This window comes from Candoia aspera, chromosome 5, assembly GCF_035149785.1.
Source record: "Candoia aspera isolate rCanAsp1 chromosome 5, rCanAsp1.hap2, whole genome shotgun sequence".
Lineage (NCBI taxonomy): Eukaryota > Metazoa > Chordata > Lepidosauria > Squamata > Boidae > Candoia > Candoia aspera.
This window is the reverse complement of record NC_086157.1, coordinates 12,453,221-12,471,453: the sequence shown is the minus strand read 5'-3', so window position 1 is coordinate 12,471,453 and position 18,233 is coordinate 12,453,221. Positions and strand designations below refer to the sequence as shown.

General features: G+C 42.8%; 2 protein-coding genes across 2 annotated transcripts in view; one reads left to right on the top strand and one right to left on the bottom strand.

The window, feature by feature from the left end:
• Positions 1-1,097: 1,097 nt before the first annotated feature.
• NICOL1 (NELL2 interacting cell ontogeny regulator 1) lies at positions 1,098-11,726 on the bottom strand. The gene is made up of 4 exons (XM_063304302.1): positions 11,540-11,726; positions 9,672-9,818; positions 5,844-5,932; positions 1,098-2,847 (listed from the first exon to the last, which is right to left on the bottom strand). Exons 1-4 carry the CDS (start codon positions 11,643-11,645, stop codon positions 2,776-2,778), a joined length of 414 nt encoding a protein of 137 aa, XP_063160372.1. The 5' UTR covers positions 11,646-11,726; the 3' UTR covers positions 1,098-2,775.
• A 3,819-nt stretch (positions 11,727-15,545) lies between these two features.
• Positions 15,546-18,233, top strand: part of NELFA (negative elongation factor complex member A) — a 41,298-nt gene continuing 38,610 nt past the window's right edge. Inside the window, exon 1 of the mRNA XM_063304608.1 lies at positions 15,546-15,787. Within this exon, the coding sequence (XP_063160678.1) occupies positions 15,578-15,787 (210 nt within the window). The 5' untranslated portion in view covers positions 15,546-15,577. The remainder of the gene's footprint in view (positions 15,788-18,233) is intronic.

The window sequence follows — 18,233 nt, the reverse complement described above, 5'->3', positions numbered from 1 at the left end:
TCATACTTCCCCTGTTATGCAGCTGCCATTTAAAAACCTTTTTAATTTAAAACTTAACAAACGTATGCATGTCCATATACACACATCATCATCATCCATCCATCCATCTGCACACACATCAGTGCTGTATTGAACCCAACTAGGTGCAGAACTTTGAACCAAACTAAGAGTTGAACCAACGTAACTACTACTTTTTTGGCAACATTGCAAATTAAGAAACACATTTTAGATTTCTTAAATAAGGAGGGTATATTATGTGGTTCCTGCTCTCTTAGTAGCTGCAGCATTGTTACGGAAAAAAAGTGGTGCTATTCAACCGCTCAGCAGTTGAATTATTGGGAGAGGGGGAGGAAAAAGCCCAACCCCTTTCTCCTATTTTTAACCATATCAAGATCTCCTGCAGTTTTCTCTGAAAAGTAGCTACAAGGTTTGAGGCCTGATCCTTTCTCCTCATGCTGATAATTTCAGCATTCTAGCACACTGCGCCTATTTTTTTCCTTGTTGCATAGAAGCAGCAATTATCCTAGTAAGGTAATTTAGGTAGTTAATCTTTGCTTTCTACTTCTAAAAACAGACTGGCATTGTATACAATCCACAGCCCCTTTCCAATTTCTCATGAAAATGGGCATTTTATATTGCAGATACAAGCAAATGCAGATTATTATAGAGGATGGATGGATGGATAAATAAAGCTAGGCATACTATACCTGGGTTGGCGGCAAGAAGAAAATAGTTATATTTGGATCCCTGGATCTTTGCAGACCTGATGTAGTAGCCCTAAGATACCCGAAGTCAAACTGCGTTTCTGATTTCTGAGATGCAATTTACACTTATTACATGCTTTCAAGCTTTCTTCAGCAGTCGCCATAGCTGCACACTTTTTTCGCCTTCAAAAATGAAAGTGGACATTTGCCTGAACTGGCTCTTTTGAAAATACTGTAGTAATAATAGAAGAATGAAGAACAATCTAAAAAGATTGCTAAGGCCAGAATTAGATCAATAAACATTACAGTAGAAATATTAAGAATTCATAAAATATTTGCTTCTCAAAACAATCTATGAATTGGAATATAGCAATCCAGTGTCATGATCTTGGATCTTTATTTTAAAAAGTCTATTTCCTGAATACTGTGTTTGTACATTTACACATACACACACACACAAACATTTCTCAGAAAAAAATTGATACACAGATAATGTCTATGATACACTGATAATGGAAGAACATTGTTCAGCTAAAATGGTTGGGAGATAACAGATGAACTACAAATTACTCAATGCACCAAGTCCCAGAAGTATGAAGATATGGCTAGAGATGCACTTGCATGTATCTATAAGAAAAAGGTAGAAAAATGAAATCTTTTGTAGGCCTTGTTCCCTAATGTCTTAGACCTTCTACCGAAGTGAAACCTTGTTCCCTCAAGTCAAGGAGAAGTTACATTACATGACTGATAGTTTTTGTAACTGTTTCCTTTCTGCAGATGAACCTCCCCCTCACCCCAAAAAGTCAGTGGTTTTTCAATCTTGCAATGAGAAATTTACTTCATCAATTATTTATATTAAGAGTGTCATTATGGATTCGGAGTTGGCTCTTTTCTCTCCTGATCTATTATGGACCCTCACAGGTCCACCAAACAAGTTGACATAAGGCATTCAATTGGAGAACAATTTACCTATTTATTTTTAGACCTGAATTTTCAGTTTTTAATCAATTAATGACAGGAGTTTTAGTCTATTAGCCTAACAATTCTGAAGGAAGAAGAATCCGCTTAGAAAAGACCTATGCGCCAGGGAAGGAAAGGGGCGTTTATGATGGTACTGGCCCAACTGTAAAAAGAAGAGGCCCCTTTAGCAGCAGACCAGGTACGGGCTGAAATACGTTCAATGCTCGGCCCTTCGGCTGTGCCATTCAAACAGCTATTTCATGGTGTCTAAAAGGCACGCTAGCTCTAGAGTAGCTTGCCCTCCGTGGCCATGATCCAGCAGGGGAGCACTGCAAGATCCCACTGCAGCTCCCTCACATCCTCATGCTGCAAATCTTTTCTGCATGTTGCTACAGGGAAGAGAGTGGCTGTTGCCTGGAGGAGAAATGGCAGTGAAGGGGTCATTCATTCAGGGTGGTGGTGGTGATGGAGGCAAGGAAAAGGGCACCTTCTTCTTGCCCTGAAGTGGCTTTTGGTGAAGTCTCTTCTTGAGTTGCTGCTACTTTTTAAATTTTAATTAGATTTCAGTTGATTCTTTTTCATAATTAAACAAATTGTTTAACAACTGATCCTCCAACTTGATTCTGTTTCATTTTACTTTAAATCTTTTGCGCACTACCAAAATCATATTTTGCATAGGATCAAAATCTGCTTTGTATACATTATTCAGTATAAATATTCAATTACTTCTAAAAACACTCACGGGAAAAGAGTCCCAGCACAAGATCCCCAGAATCCCTGCTGTGGTCCTTACTGATTACTTTTAGATTTCTTTGATTGGGGGGAAAATATATTAAAAAGGAAAGCTTCCGAAAACAAAACTCTAATCCATCACCGAGTCCCTCCCGCCTTGTTCTTTTCTTTGGAAAGTATCTGGCAACTCCTGATGACAGAAGATGAGGTCGGATGGAGGGGAAAGCCATAAACACTCTGAAGGCAGGCACAACAGTCTCATGCCAAAATTCTCCACTTAGTTTCATAAGTATTCAGATTTACATGCTTGCATGGTTTGTCTCCTAACTGCAGTGTGATGGGTGCTGTTGAAGACACTCCTAGATGGAACCTCCTGGACTCAGTTCAGGGCATGGGCGGTTAAACAGTCACAGAGGGTTCTCTTCTCCACTTCGAAGAGCAATGTCTCCGTCTGCAGCAAGGGTGGGCGGGGTGGGTGGGGGAGAGATGGGGGGAAGCATGTTAGCCAATTTCATCACAGTCTCTCCTTCATTTCTTACAACCAAATGAAAAAACTGACACGAAACATGATTTTTAAAATTCTGATTTACAGTATGCTTTGTTTAAAAACACAAATCTTACCACACTACTGTATATAAAAATGGGGCTACATAAATGTGACTGTCCACATTTTAACTGCAGTTATCTAACAACCCAACACCATGACCAGAACTGCCAAGTAATTGCTAGTTTGGGAGGGAAGAGGACCAAAACTCTATTAAATTTCCTCAAGCCTTCAGTTTCCTAGTCCTTTAAACTGATGAACAGCAGTATAAAAGCATCCCCTTCTTCAGCAGTTTCTGATCCCGAGTTAGAAGGACATCAATGTGCATTCCTCCAGTCCTTGAGTTGGCAGAAAACTATGCTAAATTCGCATGCTGCTAATGGCCAAGCCCTGTAACTATTCTAGCAACAAAGCTTTCAAGTGGCACTGTCCTTATGGCTCTACTGTGGGACAATTTGAGGGCAATGATTGGTAGATTCCTCGGTCTGAGTCCCACAGCATCACCAGCCAGCAGAAAGAACCATCACCAATTGCTCTTGAACATGGGGTAAGATGGGATTGGGCAAGGGCAAGAGATGCCCAGAATGGAGGGTTAAGTCAGCTTTCCTCTGTCATGAGGCAGAGGAGGGGCACAGGGTGAATCAAGAGAGAGCTCTCTGACACATTGGGAGACCTCTCTCCGTTTCACCACTGACTCCTCCTGTCTCACCCACCTATCAGTCAGACACAACCATAGTGTTTTTCCAGGTGACTGTGAGATCTGTATTCAGAAATAGCTCACGTGACAGTTCACACATACGGTGAAGGGGTTGCAAGGACATATCCCTTCCGCCTAGTCCTACCCCCCTCCTTTCCGTGTGCCTGCAACTTCTCACTTGAGCTAAACTCTATTTCACCCCAGCTCTAATACCAAAATTAACAACTATTGCAAGGGAATGGCAGTGTCTGCAGTGGTTCGTCATAGCCAGCAGCACTCAGAAGTATCCTATGGAATATGCAAATTGGGATTGGAGAAGACCAAACGGTGGTAGTGCCACTCCCCCACCCCTCTGGTAGACGTTTGGGACAGAGGCAGCAACACACAACAGCACTTTGCAGGGCACAGATAAGGCATTCCAAGAGAAGGCGCCTCTGGGGAAAAGAGTGTCTGATCCCTCCTGCAGCCCAGGCCAAAAAGGCCACGGAAGGTAGTGCCAGCCACCAGAGGAGCGGGGCATGCTTGTAGCAGCCTAGAGTGCGTGTATATATCCTTTTTTTATATAAGGGGAAGGAGCAATTGTATTAGTGATTTGTAGGTGTCAGTGAAGGATGTATAGAAATAATGTGATCTTGCTTTGATAAAGAGTAAGGGTTTGACGATGGAAATTGCTGTATATTCTTGCTGTTGAAAGCTGGAAGTCGCCTTTGTATGTAATCTTTAAAATTATTTTTCTTTGTGTTTCACACTTTTTTGGGTTTTTTTTCTTTTGTAGTTTTTTTTTCTATAGTTTTTATCTTTGTTTTAAACTTAATACAATTCTTTAAAAAAAAAAAAGACCTGGGCTCAGTTGATCACCTGCTGTTGCAAAACAACTGTTGTATTCACACACACCCACACCATGTACTAACTGCTATTTCACCCTAAAATCTTGACAGTGTTGCTGGTGAAAAAGCGGAAGTAGATTTCCTGCAACCTTCTACCAACCCTGACACTCATCACGTTTCTTGCAGCCCTTTTCAACGGAAGCCAGCTATCTCTTCCCCAGTGGTCACTTTTTGAGCCTGACCCGCTGGCTGGCAAAAAAAAGTTGCTTTTCTCCTAAATAAACTTTACTTAGGTGTTAGAAATGCAAATCCTCACTACAGAAAAATATCCACATCTGAATATTTAAAGCAAGAATATATGCAGCCTCACTATTGTGTGAGTAGCCCCACCTCATTTTTGCTGTCCACCGACAGACTATTGTGTCACCAAAATTCTACCTAGAGTGAACTATTTTTCATGGTTTGAGCCAAAAAAAGAGAGGCCACTAAACCAAACAACACCCCTCCCAGTACCTGCACCAACATCTATGAAGCCTGCCTTGCTTCCTCTCTCTATAATGTTCTAATTTCCTATGAGTCCAATTTTCCCTCTCAACCTTGACTGCTAGATTAACCTTTTCTTCTCTTCAATCTGACTCACAAGTAGCTTAAGGCAGACAACCAGGGAGAAGGAGTTCTTACTTTTCAAGCAGAATTATTTTTACCCCAAAGCTTATAAGGACAGGCCAATTCTTATATGTCCTCCCCTGCCCCTGGATTCTGGTTACGGAGTGCCACTTCTGGCACTAAAATATAACTACATACAGTAGTAATGATCTTGTCTGGATATTTAGAAGATTCGATTCCATAAATGTTACCATGTTCTGGGAACATGGGTATTAATTAGTTCCTTCAACTGGAAGAGTGAAAATCACCTTTGGTGGAAATTTAGCTAATCAAAACATGGTTGCCAGCTTAATTAAGAAAATTCATAAAAAAAAAAGAGCAACCTCCCCCATGAGCAATGCCGTAAGGTATACCTTCCTTGGCATAAGAGAGCAATCAATTTTAAACAAATGCTTCTACTACTTGCTTATATAAAGTACATGTAATGAAAGGCATTAAATCCATTTCCCTCTAACAGAATCTCATAAAGAGGCTTTGCATCCTCAACATACCATTAGCCAATTCTCACATACTTGTCCTACTCAATCTAATTGAGAACATTAAAACGAAACAAAAATTCCTTCAGCTGTTGGGGTACCACTCTCTAACTATTAACTTAGAATCTCTGACTCTAACCGTAAATGACAATATAATTTTGGAACAATACATATCCCAATCTTAATTGTTTTCAGTAAATATGTTTATGTGTGTTAACAACAACAAAGAAGTCATACTCGTGAATCTAAATTGTATGCTGTCTTCTTTAAATCTTGCAAAGCCCTCTGCATGAATTCGAAGGCATGGCAGTCAACGCATGGGCGACCTGGAAGTGGATTTTAACAGAAACATTTAAAGAACATGAAATATTACAGAAGGTATACAATTCTCTAAAGCAAGCACAGGAACTCAGTCTATCAACAAGGCATATGCAGCACAGCAAGATCAACAGATGGCTAAAAGGTTTTTTTAGGACCACTCTTCCATGGGCCAAGAATGGAATCTGGCCTGTGGATTAGAGAGCAAATTTCCCTACAGGATGATAGTAGAGAAAGACATTCAGATTTGACAACCCTCTTTTTATTTCTAATTTCCACTCAACTTTTGTCCACTTAGAACAGAAGCGGTCAACATGGCACACCCAGAAGCCCAAAACTAAACTAAAACATCAAAACTGGACAAAATATTACAAGTCACACACAACATTCTTGTATTTCTATGTACACAGAGTAATTATAAAATATAATAGAAGAATAAAATATAAAAATACAAATATAAAGTTCACTATTATATACTTATTAACAAAAGGTAGATTAAACTGACCGGATACACTTTAAACATATATATTATAAACATTAAAAATCCCTAGACATTTATTTTATTAAAAAACAAGAAATATTAACCAGATAGGTAGAACGACAAGGAAAAGGAATGTTGAGCTACCGAAAGAGAATGAATTCAACCATTGAAAAAAACACATATTGACAATTTACCCCAACGGGTGCTGGTTTATCCTTCTAGAATTGTGTTTGGTTACCGTGTTGGGAAATTGGTAGCTTTGGATGGGATGGTACTTGCTGTTTGAAAAAGTTGCTGAGCTCTGAATGAGGTTCCAGCCTTCATTCTACAAAGAAGACCATGTTTTCCTCTATTCAGAGGGAGGGAGGGAGGGAGGGAGGGACTTTTGCCAGCCTTGTTCTGCACCTCATGCTAGTATGAGACCCAACCTCCTGCTACACACAGAAAAGATTTGAGGTCAGGAGAAACAAGGATTTGAAGAAAGGCTTTGCTGAGATTGTGAAGAGCAGATGGAGTGATTTGGTCCCTGGGCCAGAAATTCCCCATGTTTATGGTATAGTTCCAAGGTTAATTTTCAAATCCCCTCACTCTCCAAAGAGCTAAAACAGCCCCCAAACAGGTGAGAGGCTCAGAACAGACCCTTCGGTTGGAACTTCCAAATATTGCACTGCAGAGCAACATTGCCAGAAGTAGCACCAATGCAATTCATTTTAACTTCCCTGTCTAAATAGTTGCCAAAAGCTGTTTCCCTAGAATTCTGGAAATAGTCTTTGGTTTATTATGCAAAAAATATTACAATAACTTTGGTAGAATTTTTATCTTAAATGTTCTTATAAAACATCGCAATCAAAGCTAAGCAAAAGAATGTAAATACATCTCTGCAAAGTTAAATATTACAGACAGGCTGATATAAATGAGAGACTTGATCACTGATGGGAAATGGATCTCAGTTGAATATATTTTGGTGAACAATTGGTCACAAATTCCAACCTTTTATTATTTCATCAAACAAAAAATTAAACAGAACTGGAAGAATGTATTGCTACAATTTCAAATATACCATGCAACACTGTTTCTTTAGAAAAAACGTGCTCTTTTGAGAACCTTTCAGTGATATGGAAAGAGGATTTGGACTCTGAACTTGTGAGTCTGCTTGGATTTTTTTATGACATAAAATTGCTTATCAATCCACCTGAGCATGTCATCAAGAAGTGACTACAGAAATAATTCACAGATGGTACAATATTTCTTTGATGGTGCATTATACTAATCAGAATATTTTCAGATTGTGCTGGAAGTGCTTTGCAATCAAATTACTGCCTCTGGTGGCAATCCACAATCATTGCATTAATTTTTTTTGTAAAAGAAATCAGAAAAATCATTCCAAAATCCTTGATCATTCTACTTTGGCTTTCCTAAGACATATAAAAAGTTGCAATGAAAAAAAAAATCCAAATTTACAACAGCAAAACATTGGAACCATAATTTACATCTTTCCTTTGATCAAAGGCACTTAAATGGGTAGGAAATAACATTGGCTAAGAATTAACATAAGGAGATTCCTTTAGCTAAAAATTGTTTCAACCAAATATGGTCTCTAGTTTTAGCTTCAGTAAATACCATTTGATGTTTTAGTATGCAGAGTTGTGTTTCTCAACCTCAGCAATTTTAAAATGTGCTGACTTCAACTCACAGAATTCCCTAGCCAACATGGCTGGGGAATTCTGGGAATTGAAGTCTGCACACCTTAAAATTGCTGAGGTTTAGAAGCACTGCTCTAGAGTACAAGTAAGCTTCCAAACTAGCACAAACAAGCTTTTTTTTTTTGCCCTCTGCTAACTCTGATTCCAGAAAGAAATAGGAATTTGGTCAGGCTGCATTATAATGTGAACGTAAATTCATACTTCCCAAAACTATACATATATTGGTACAAAACTATATGACAAAAATATACTTTTGCAATGTGTTTAGCAGCTAAAAATATTGTAGATGTGTTAGTCCAGAGCGCACACACCAAATCATGACGAATATACAAAAATGTATTGTAATAGGAAATTAGCTTGGAAAAATGCACATATTATGGAACATAAAGCATGTACAGTATACCTTAGTAAAAATATGCACAAAATGCATTCCATAGGAAGTTTATGCTATTATTTTTCAATTGATGCAAGAAAATAACATTGATTTTAATGCATTCACCTTCAGAAGAGGAACACCACCTCCCCAGGGGATGGGAAAGTGCAGACATTTACAAGCTCTTCTCATTTTACCAGCTGTTAACTAACAACGATATTTAAAGTGTTCAAGGCTTCAGTAGAAAGAGCATTTGCACAGAATAAATAAGAGGATTAAATTAGGAATATTAACCAAGAGCCTGTAGAAAAGTATTCTACAGAACCACGTCTACATCTGGAACACTTTTGATTACATTTGTCTTAGCAAGTTCTTCTACTGCTGTGTCTAAAAATAAGGGAAGTCTTTTTGTTATCCTGAAATTATTACTGAAAAGCAAACTTTTTATCTTTTGAAGAATAGGACATTTGGCACATTGACAAAACCAAGGAAATATTTTACTTTTCAAGTGGGATAAATAATGAGAAAGATACTCAAACTGAGCAGATAGTTCAAGTAATGAACAGTAAAATTCCATTTGAAAAAAATAATAACTCTCAGGAAGCTTTCTATGGAAGAAGATACTTGATAAGATGACTTAAAGCCACTTATAATGGGCTGGAAAAGCCAAGGAGGAAGGGAGAATAAACAAATGAACGAACAAACAAATAAATTAATTTACATCCACACCATGAACACAGTTGCAATGAGCATATCCAAGAGGGACACAGGTTATTGGATGCGATTTCTGGCTGAAAATTGTTCCAGTGGGTTTCATCTTTTGCAGCAAAACAAAATTATATTGTGTGCAACTTAACTGCAGTCTGTTAGAAGATTTCAGGTGCAGGGTGTGCAGGTGCATAAGCAACAACAGCACAGTGGCTGCAACTGCATGATCAAAGCTCCACCCCTTTACACACATTGCAAAGCAATAAAAGGGGGCTTCATCATGTTTACAGATGCATTTTGACTATTTTTGACATCTCTCCCATGTATGACCCTAATAGTTAATCTGTCAAGGAGCTGCAAGCATTGTTGTTGTTTTTGTTTGGAAGCACACTCTATGGCAAACCTAGGTTGACCTCAGAACTGCATACAGTTATCACTGCTGCTGTGTTGACTTGAGAGGATAGATGAAATTTAATACATACTTTCAGCAGGAATGGCTGTTCCTGATTCTTCTTCTGCTGTAGCAGCCTTTGTAGAAAGCAGCCCAGCCATCAGAAGTAAAGGCGCTAAAAGTATCATTTTGCTTGTACCAGCTGCTAGCATCTTAGTAGTTAAGTCCTCCTCCTTCCCTGGACAAAACAGGAAACGTCATGGATAACGGAGATCTTTTGAAGCACATTAATTTGGCTGAATGTAATTTTTTTAGCAATCTATGTGAGTAAAAACTGCAAATTAAGAATACCCAAATCTTACTGACACGACTAATTAAATTGTCATCTTCAGCCAGCCCTTTTCCATGAAATCCATGCAACTGGTAGAAATAGAAGTAAGAAGTAATAATAGAATAATATTAATAAATAGAAGAAAGAATAGAAGTAAGACATAATAATACCAAGAGGTTTCTTAAAAGAAAGGTGGTAAATTATTTTCCTTAGTACTGTAGTATTTCCATTATACTCTGTCTACATTTATATGGATGTGACTGGGAAAAGAAGGGTTGGGGTAATTTCAAATTGTAACACTCCAGGTCCTACAAGCAGCGCTGTCCCAGGAACATCCACAGTGGGATGGTCAAACGAGTCAAGATGGCAGCTGCGCCTGCACCCTCAAAGGCCCACCTCAGTTTCACACATATCACATGTGCAATCTGTAATCAAGGGGTAGAGCTTTGATGGTATAGGTGCCAGCTGCCTTCTTGACTCTTTTATCCTCCATGACCCTGGGGAGGCTCCTGGTCCGTCCGTCCATTTATTTATTTAATTAATTGCTTGAACTGTATTACTTCCCACACAGAGACAAAAATCACATTTCAACCCCAAAGCTGTTTCTTGGGCCTGAAATGGGACCGAAGGCAGAATTTCTCCGGAAAACTACGCTTTTTCCATCAACAGCTGCATTTATGACAATCTAATATTTGGTTCTACAATTTTAGAATAGGTTGCAACAGTTAGATAGCATAGTAAAAATATCAGTGTAATAATGATACTGTATATATTAAGCAATCTAACCCAGAACTTCAGCAGTATGCTGTGACATCTTAAGATGTTGCTGAGGTGGTGTGAAATAAATCATATAATCACAAGCTTTTAGATATGATAAAGCAACAATTCTTGATAGCAATAAAGAAGGCAGAATATGTAGCTGTGTAGTTTCACAGTCATAAATCATGAAGCATTGCTATGAAGACTCAGGATATCTGTATGCAATGAACCAAAGAAATTACTTAAGAATGCAAGCTAAATTAGCACAGGGGAAATTTCCCCATTTCATATCTCAAAAGTCAATTAAAATTATGGCACCTGAACAAAACACCTTCTGCCCACAATTCCACAGTGCATACCTCTTTACAAAAGCACCGATAAAAGCAAAATCATTTTTCTGCTTAAACAGTTTTAACACCCATCTTCCCATTTCCTCCATATAATCCACATGTGAACAGAGTGTTTTGATTGTGGTCATCAAAGTGGGTCTTTAAATCACCAGAAATGTCTAGAGGTTATGACATTTCTGCACTTTCTGTAACTATGGAAGCAGAACCTCCCCCACCTCGTACTGACAGCTGCCAGAGGCAGCTTCCCCATTGCTCAAGCGAAACTCAGGTCTGTTTTCCCAGAGCAAAGCCTTGCCTAGTCATCCCAGCCCCCGGGCGATTTCTCCGAACAGCCTCTAGTCCAGAAAATGGCTTGAGAAATCACCTGTTTCAGACCAATGGTCTTGTGACTGATGTGCGGTGTGCAAGCCAGGCACCCCAGCTGAGTGGGCAACATGTGATCTTACCCATCTTTTCAGCTAGATTATACTTCAAGAAAAGCAAATTCCAACAAAGCAACCCATTTTAAAATAGAAATACCTGCTCTCTCCCTTGTCTTTGTGATGGCCGCTTTGAATGGCTGCCGCGACAGGCTAGCGCAAGATGTACCGTGCTGCCTCAGAGCAGGCGCACAGCTGCTCTTCATCCTTTCCCAGAAGGATCTGCCATGGCAACAACACCGAGCCCCAGACTAAGGGGAGGCTTCAAAAGCAGTGGCTTTGCTTTCCTTGCTTTGTTATGAATGGCACAGCTTTAAGGACTTTTGTAGCCTTTTACAGCAAAAAAAAAAAATCTTGTGACACATGAAACATTAATACATTTATGACCACATATACCTCTGTGAATGATCATTTACTTCTTCAGATGCAAAGGAAAATGAGTATTATTACTGATGGGGAAAGGAAGACATGAGTTACCTATAGATAATATTATAAAACACCAGTTCAGAGAGAGACATTCTTGGCCTGATTAAAATGTAATGTGATGTGATAAGAACCTTTGATATTTTTTTAATCCGTTACAGCTCCAACTAAATTCCAGTTCACCTGTTTTCCAGTGAAATTGGTCTTCGTAACATTTCCTTTTCAAAAGAATGGCTACTCCACGATAGGATGACTGGGTGAGCCTAAACATTCTCCCCCTGGTTTTGGACACACAGATTCTTTCCTATTATTCTTTTGAATGTGATTTCCCCAGTGTAAAGCAGCAGATGAGGACAAGCAAGTGTGCATCCTTCAGTGTTGTAGATGATGTCATGTAATTGCATTGCCAAAGTAGATATGGGACCAAAATTAGCATCAGGAGCTGCTGCTGCAGAGGGGCACAGAATTCCTCCATATTATTAAAGGCGACATGGAGCCATTGTGACTCATGTGCACTGATAAGTTGACCTTCCATTAATGTTGTCTTTTGCCTTCTTAAAAGGTGGAAGTTGAATTGTGCCAAGTCTGGACTTTATGACAGATGGGATAAGACAGAACTTTGCACAGAAGGGAGGCAGCGTCAAGCCCTACAGCACCCCACATGAGAGGGCCTGGGGGACAACCTCTCTCCCCACCCCACCCAATGACTGGAACAGGCCATGAAGGAAGGACAAGAAGCATCGTAAAACAGTGGCTCCAATTCCCAGCCCCCGATGAGCCCATGTTTTGTCAGCTCTCACAGTGCTGTGAAGAAATTCCTCACCTTCATTCTGATAGTGGGATGATGAGTGCTGGCAAATTTCCACTCTTGAAATTTTCATCTCTGCTGTCAGTATGTGAGGAACGCGTCTTGCACGAACCTTCTGACATTGGAGATCAGTGATGTGACCCTCACATGCCTACGAAATGCCAAGCTTTAACCAGTCCATCAATCTTCTGATGCAAAAGTCATGGGTTGCTGTTACAGGTCCATTGTCATCCCACACATTGTATTTTCCAGATTCACCATCTTTACTTTTTTGGGGGCCCAGCCAACACAAGGTCCTCACAGCAACACAGCCATCACCACAACAACCTGCATTTGGTGGTGAGTTTTAATTGCAGGGACTGCTTCAGCAGTGAAAAATTCAATTATGGCAATTAAAGCACACTGATTAGAACTCACTGCTGGCTTCTATCTCAAGAAGAGAAGCGACATGTTTTCTCACAGCAACTTCTTCTCAACTAAAGTGAAAGAGCAGATGCTAAAGAACGTATCATTTTTAGAGCGCCAGTTCTGCCACCTCTTGGTGATTTATAGCATTGGAGGCATTACTTTCCGTTCAACTCCCCGTATATAATTTAACACATCACTGTACAGTACTTCTCTCTGGTCTTGTTCTCCTGCTTCTAACACTAGCGATACTAAATGTATACAATTGGTATTATTTCCCCTTTTAGTATGCAGCCTTCTTTTCTAGGTCAACGTCCCAATTTATAATTCACTCTAACTAGACTTTTTAAGATTAGAGACTCAATAATTTCCTATCAGTGGATATACTAGTTGAATTTTTTGCTATTTTAGTTCAAAATTGTTTGATCTTTCTGTTCCATCTATACATTTAGATAAAAACAAGATTGAGAGGCCCTTCAGACAGGCATTCATGCCCTGGCTACCTGGCAGCTTGACCACTGCAACGTGCCTTACATGGGGCTGTCCTTGAAGTCCACCCGGAAGCTTCAGCTGGTCTAGAATGCAGCATTGCAGGCGGTGATGGGAATGCCTTGGTACACGAATGTAACACCTCTGCTCTGCAAGTTGCACTGGCTGCCAGCTTGCTTCCTGGTGCAAACCAAGGTGCTGGTTGTTACCTATTCAGCCCTACGTGGCATAGGGCCTGGTTACTTGAGGGATTGCCTATTTCCCATAGTATCTGCCCAGCTGATTTGATCCAGCAGGGTTGGCATGCTCTGGGTTACTTCAACGGAACAATGGCATTTATCAGGACCCTGGAAGCACGCCTTCTCTATAGCAGCGCCTGCCCTCTGGAACAAGGTTCCCCGAGATCCAGATGGCCCTCACCCTGCTGGTATTTCAGAGATGCTTGAAAACCTGGTTCTTCACCCAGGCCTTTGGCAAGGGTGGTTGAAGGCCCCTTCTGGATAATGTGGGTTGGCTTTGCTTGTGTCTAGTTTGTCATCTTTTGCTCTTTGCTGTAATCACTATATTATTTTATTGTTCTGTAGGTTTTTATCTGTGAACCACCCAGTCACTGGAAGTTAGGAGATATGACAGATTCAAACCGGACCACCACAGGAAAGATACTGTTTTCGTAAAGAATGTACACCTTTCCCCATATAAATTGATATCAATGGAAATCCATTGTCTATGTATATGTGCCCCTTGCCATTCTATGGCCATATTTTAGGGAACCTTAGATATCTTGACAATTTTGAGTCAAGCTTGACTCCAGATGGCCACATTACTATTACTTCCTTTCTTTTTACTATAACTCAAGGCAGCAAACATACCTACTGCTCCTGCCTATTTTCCCCACAACAACCCTGTGAGGTGGGCTGGGCTGAGAGAGAGGGACTGGCCCAAACTCACTCAGCCGGCTTTTATGCCTAAGGAAGGCCTAGGGCTCACAATCTCCTGTTTTCTAGGCCAGCATCTGAACGACTCCAAACTAGCTCTCTCCTTTCTTTCTTTTTAAAGAAAACATGCAATTTTCTTAATTAGCATGGACATGATTTGTCACTGCCTTCTTCCGGTTGAGGTGGTCAAGATGGCAGCTGCAACAATATGATCAAGCCCCACCCACTTTTATGAGTACTGCGACACCTAACACACACAAAAGTGCAGTGCTGGGGTTGCACCATGGCAGCCGCCATCTTGACTTTTTTGACCGCGTCCTGGAGAAACCCCGGCCTCCTCCTCGGATGTTTTTTCAATGTTTTTTTAACATCTAATCGACGGATTCCTCGTTTTCCTGCTCTGGATAAACATTAATCTCCTTCCACAGGTCTCCATCCCAGGCAGAGAAAAGAAGATCATGCCGTGGCCTTGTTGGGCTCTCGTGGGCTGCTTCCCTTACTTCGGGGAGGGGGTTTCTCACAGCGGAGGGGTCTTCCTGTCTGCCCTAAGAAAACTGATGCAAAGCCGTGGGATAACATGCCAGGGCAACCCAAAAGAGGCGCTGCCCCTGGACCAACCGCGCGGAGGAGACGCCATTTCCCTCCTTGGAAGGGTGGGAAACAGGTGGCGCTCTGATTCGGCGAATAAACGAGTCGCCCACGTTCACACCACCCGCTAAGCCGAGGCCCACCACCCCCAGCTCAGTCCTTCCGCGAATCCGGGTTGTTTATTTCCCTCAAGAGACGACAACGCTGCTGCTGCTCTCTTGCGGAACAGCGGGAAAAGCCGCTGAGTAAAAAAAGACGGAGGGTCAAACGGGACCCGCCCTCTTGGCGTACGGCAAGCGCGCGCTGCCTCCCCCACTTCCGGAAGAAGCCTCGCCCTCCCTCGGGCGGGCGCCTCCATTTTCCGCCGCCGAGGGCGCCATCTTGCGTTACGGACGGAAAGCGGACCCTGCAGGGCCGGGGCCTCGTTCCCCCTCCCTCTTTTTAGGTGTCCTCATAAAATGCCCGCCGAGAGCCTTCTTTTTGCCCCAAGATGGCGTCGATGCGGGAGAGCGACACCGGCCTGTGGCTGCACAACAAGCTGGGCTCGGCCGCCGAGCTGTGGGCGCCGCCGAGCATTGCCTCGCTGCTCACCGCCTCGGTCATCGACAACATCCGCCTCTGCTTCCACGGCCTCTCCTCGCCCGTCAAGCTCAAGCTGCTGCTGGGGATCCTGCACTTGCCCCGCCGCGCCGTGGACGAGGTGAGGACGCCGAGCCGGGACCAGCGCCGCCCCCGCCGCCGCCTCCTTCCCGCCGCGGCCGCAGCCTCTCGCGGCTCCGCTCCGCGCTCGGTAGCCCGCCTCGCCTTCGGCGGGTGCTGGAGGCGGCTGCGGGCGAGGGGAGTCCGGGCGCTCGGTCCCGCCACCCGTGGGGCCGCCACCCGCCCGCGCGCCGGACTGTTGCGGGGTTGGTGGGTCGGGATGTGGCTGGAGCGCTTCAGCAGCGGTGGCGGATGGGAGCTGGAGTCCCGCAGCCCCTACAAGGCCACCTGGAGCCCTGCTGATGGTCGTCGTGGGGACGGATGCCTTCTCTTTAGAGACTGCGGTTTGGGGCGGGGGGGCTCCCCTCTTTCCGGCCATCGGCGCTTTGGGTTCATTCGCCGGGCGAAGCAGCGCGAAGCTGGTGGTGTGAATTTGGCAGCTGGTGTGTGGCGGAGCAGGTTGGGGTAGTCCGGCTCAGCCAGCTTAGCTCAGGGAGCAAATCCAGCTTTCTCGGTTGGGTTGCGGGGAAACTTTGCTTTGGGCTGAAGGTAGAACGTGAGGGCTTCTGAGGATGCTCTGTGGAAAAGCTTTATAGCAGGGTCCCCCAAAGGGGTCGATGGGACGATCTGAGGACAGTGTTGTTGTTTGTAGTACTGTTTGTTCATCGACCCCCGTAATACTTCAAATATCTGACTCTTTGTGAAGGGGCTGAAGAGTTTGGGGACCGCTGCTTTATAGTCATGCTTCAAGAAAGGATGGTGAAGTTGAAATCTGTGCCCGTTACTGTTTTGTGGACTGATTTAGTTTTCAGGGGAAGGTTTAAACAGGGTACATCCAAGTAACAGCAGGTGGCAGCGCCTAGCCATTTTGGTTGATTTTCAGAAAGACTTGTAAAGGTTGGACCCCACTGCTTCCTAGATGTGAGACCACTAGGAAGTGCCCAGGGTTGTGAGGTTAGACTGGGAGGTTAAAAAATCATCCCGGGAGAAGATGATGCTGATAGATAAAGTTGCCTGGGCTCAGAAAAAGGTGGTGGCAAAACCTCTGCATCTTAGCATGGCTTCAGTGAGATCTTCTGAACTTGAATGAGTATTCTCCTGATCCTGCACAGCCACCGTGAGCTCAGTAAAAAGAAGTGCCTCCTCTAAAAAAATGCCAGCAGGTACAGAGAGGGTGCCAGTGCCAAGCCCGAGGTATTACGAGCTATTCTGACTTCTCAGAGGCTGAGGGGTCTGATCCATCAAGTTGCTCAGCTCAGGAGCTAGTAGGTGATCAACTACCCAAGGCTAACCAAGTGATCAGAATTGCAAGGAGCAGGTAAAGGTGGACTCAGGTGATAAGAGGCCAGATCCTGGCAGGATGCCCAGTTCCAAGATGTGGCAGCAGCTTCAGAGACCAGAACAAAGGAGATCTGCCTTGCTCCTGAGAAGCAGAGACATCACCGCCCCTAATTAAGCCACACCTGTGGCTGAGCGACTTAGAGTAGCCTCCAGAGACTGCCCTCCATTGGAAACAACTCTCCAGTATTGGACCTCTATTCTGGCTTCCTGCTTAACTCTCAGGTGTGCGACCCAGACCAGCGTATGGAACTCTCTGTCAACTGACTCCTGGAGTGTTGCCCATCATGCTTGCTCTTCTGCTACTGCCTTGCCCTGTTCTGAACTTATGCTACATTGGCCTTCTAGCCCCACCAATTGTCTCCCTCGGCTGTGACTCCGGACTGGACTCCTGGCTAGCTGCACCTGGGTAGCAGGCATGATGTTGCTTCTTTGTGCATTTCCAGAGTGTGTGTGGATCTGCTCAGGCAGCTTTCTACCTGCCTTTGGGTTTGCCTGACGCAAGTATGCCAACTGCAACTCACTCCACCGTGTTTACTCAGCCTGGAACAAGACAGAAAGTATCTTTCCCGCTACAGAGCCAAATACCGCACACCTCTGCTGGTAAACAATTTTGGTATTGTTGCCAGAGAAATAACATGGATATGTCTGTGTAGTTACGTGGCATTTCACCTTTACTTTGCATCCTGGAAAAATCACTTGTTAGCAATCCATCTTGTCTATTTCTTTTTTGTGTTTCAGCATCCATCCCTATCTTGGACATTAGGCAGATTAATAAAACTGCCCAGACTTAAAGCTGTCTCCTTTAAATGTGTTCCTCTTTGAATTTGTTGGAATAACAGTTTCCATCCTCCAGTCTTCATTACACTAGACATGCTGGGTTGGGAAGATGAGGGTAGGTGTCTAATGTGCTTGGAGGATGCTTAGGGGTAGGGGAGGCTAGTCTAAATGCCCATGAGACATTTGGTGAAGCAAGAACTTGCATGGGAGATTGCCTGGGAATTCAGTGTATAGCCTTCAGTGTTTATTGTCTTGAATTCCATACAGGAAATGTTGAATACAAGTATTACAAGTATAGTGAGTTGTTCTACCCTAAGAAGCAGGTAAAT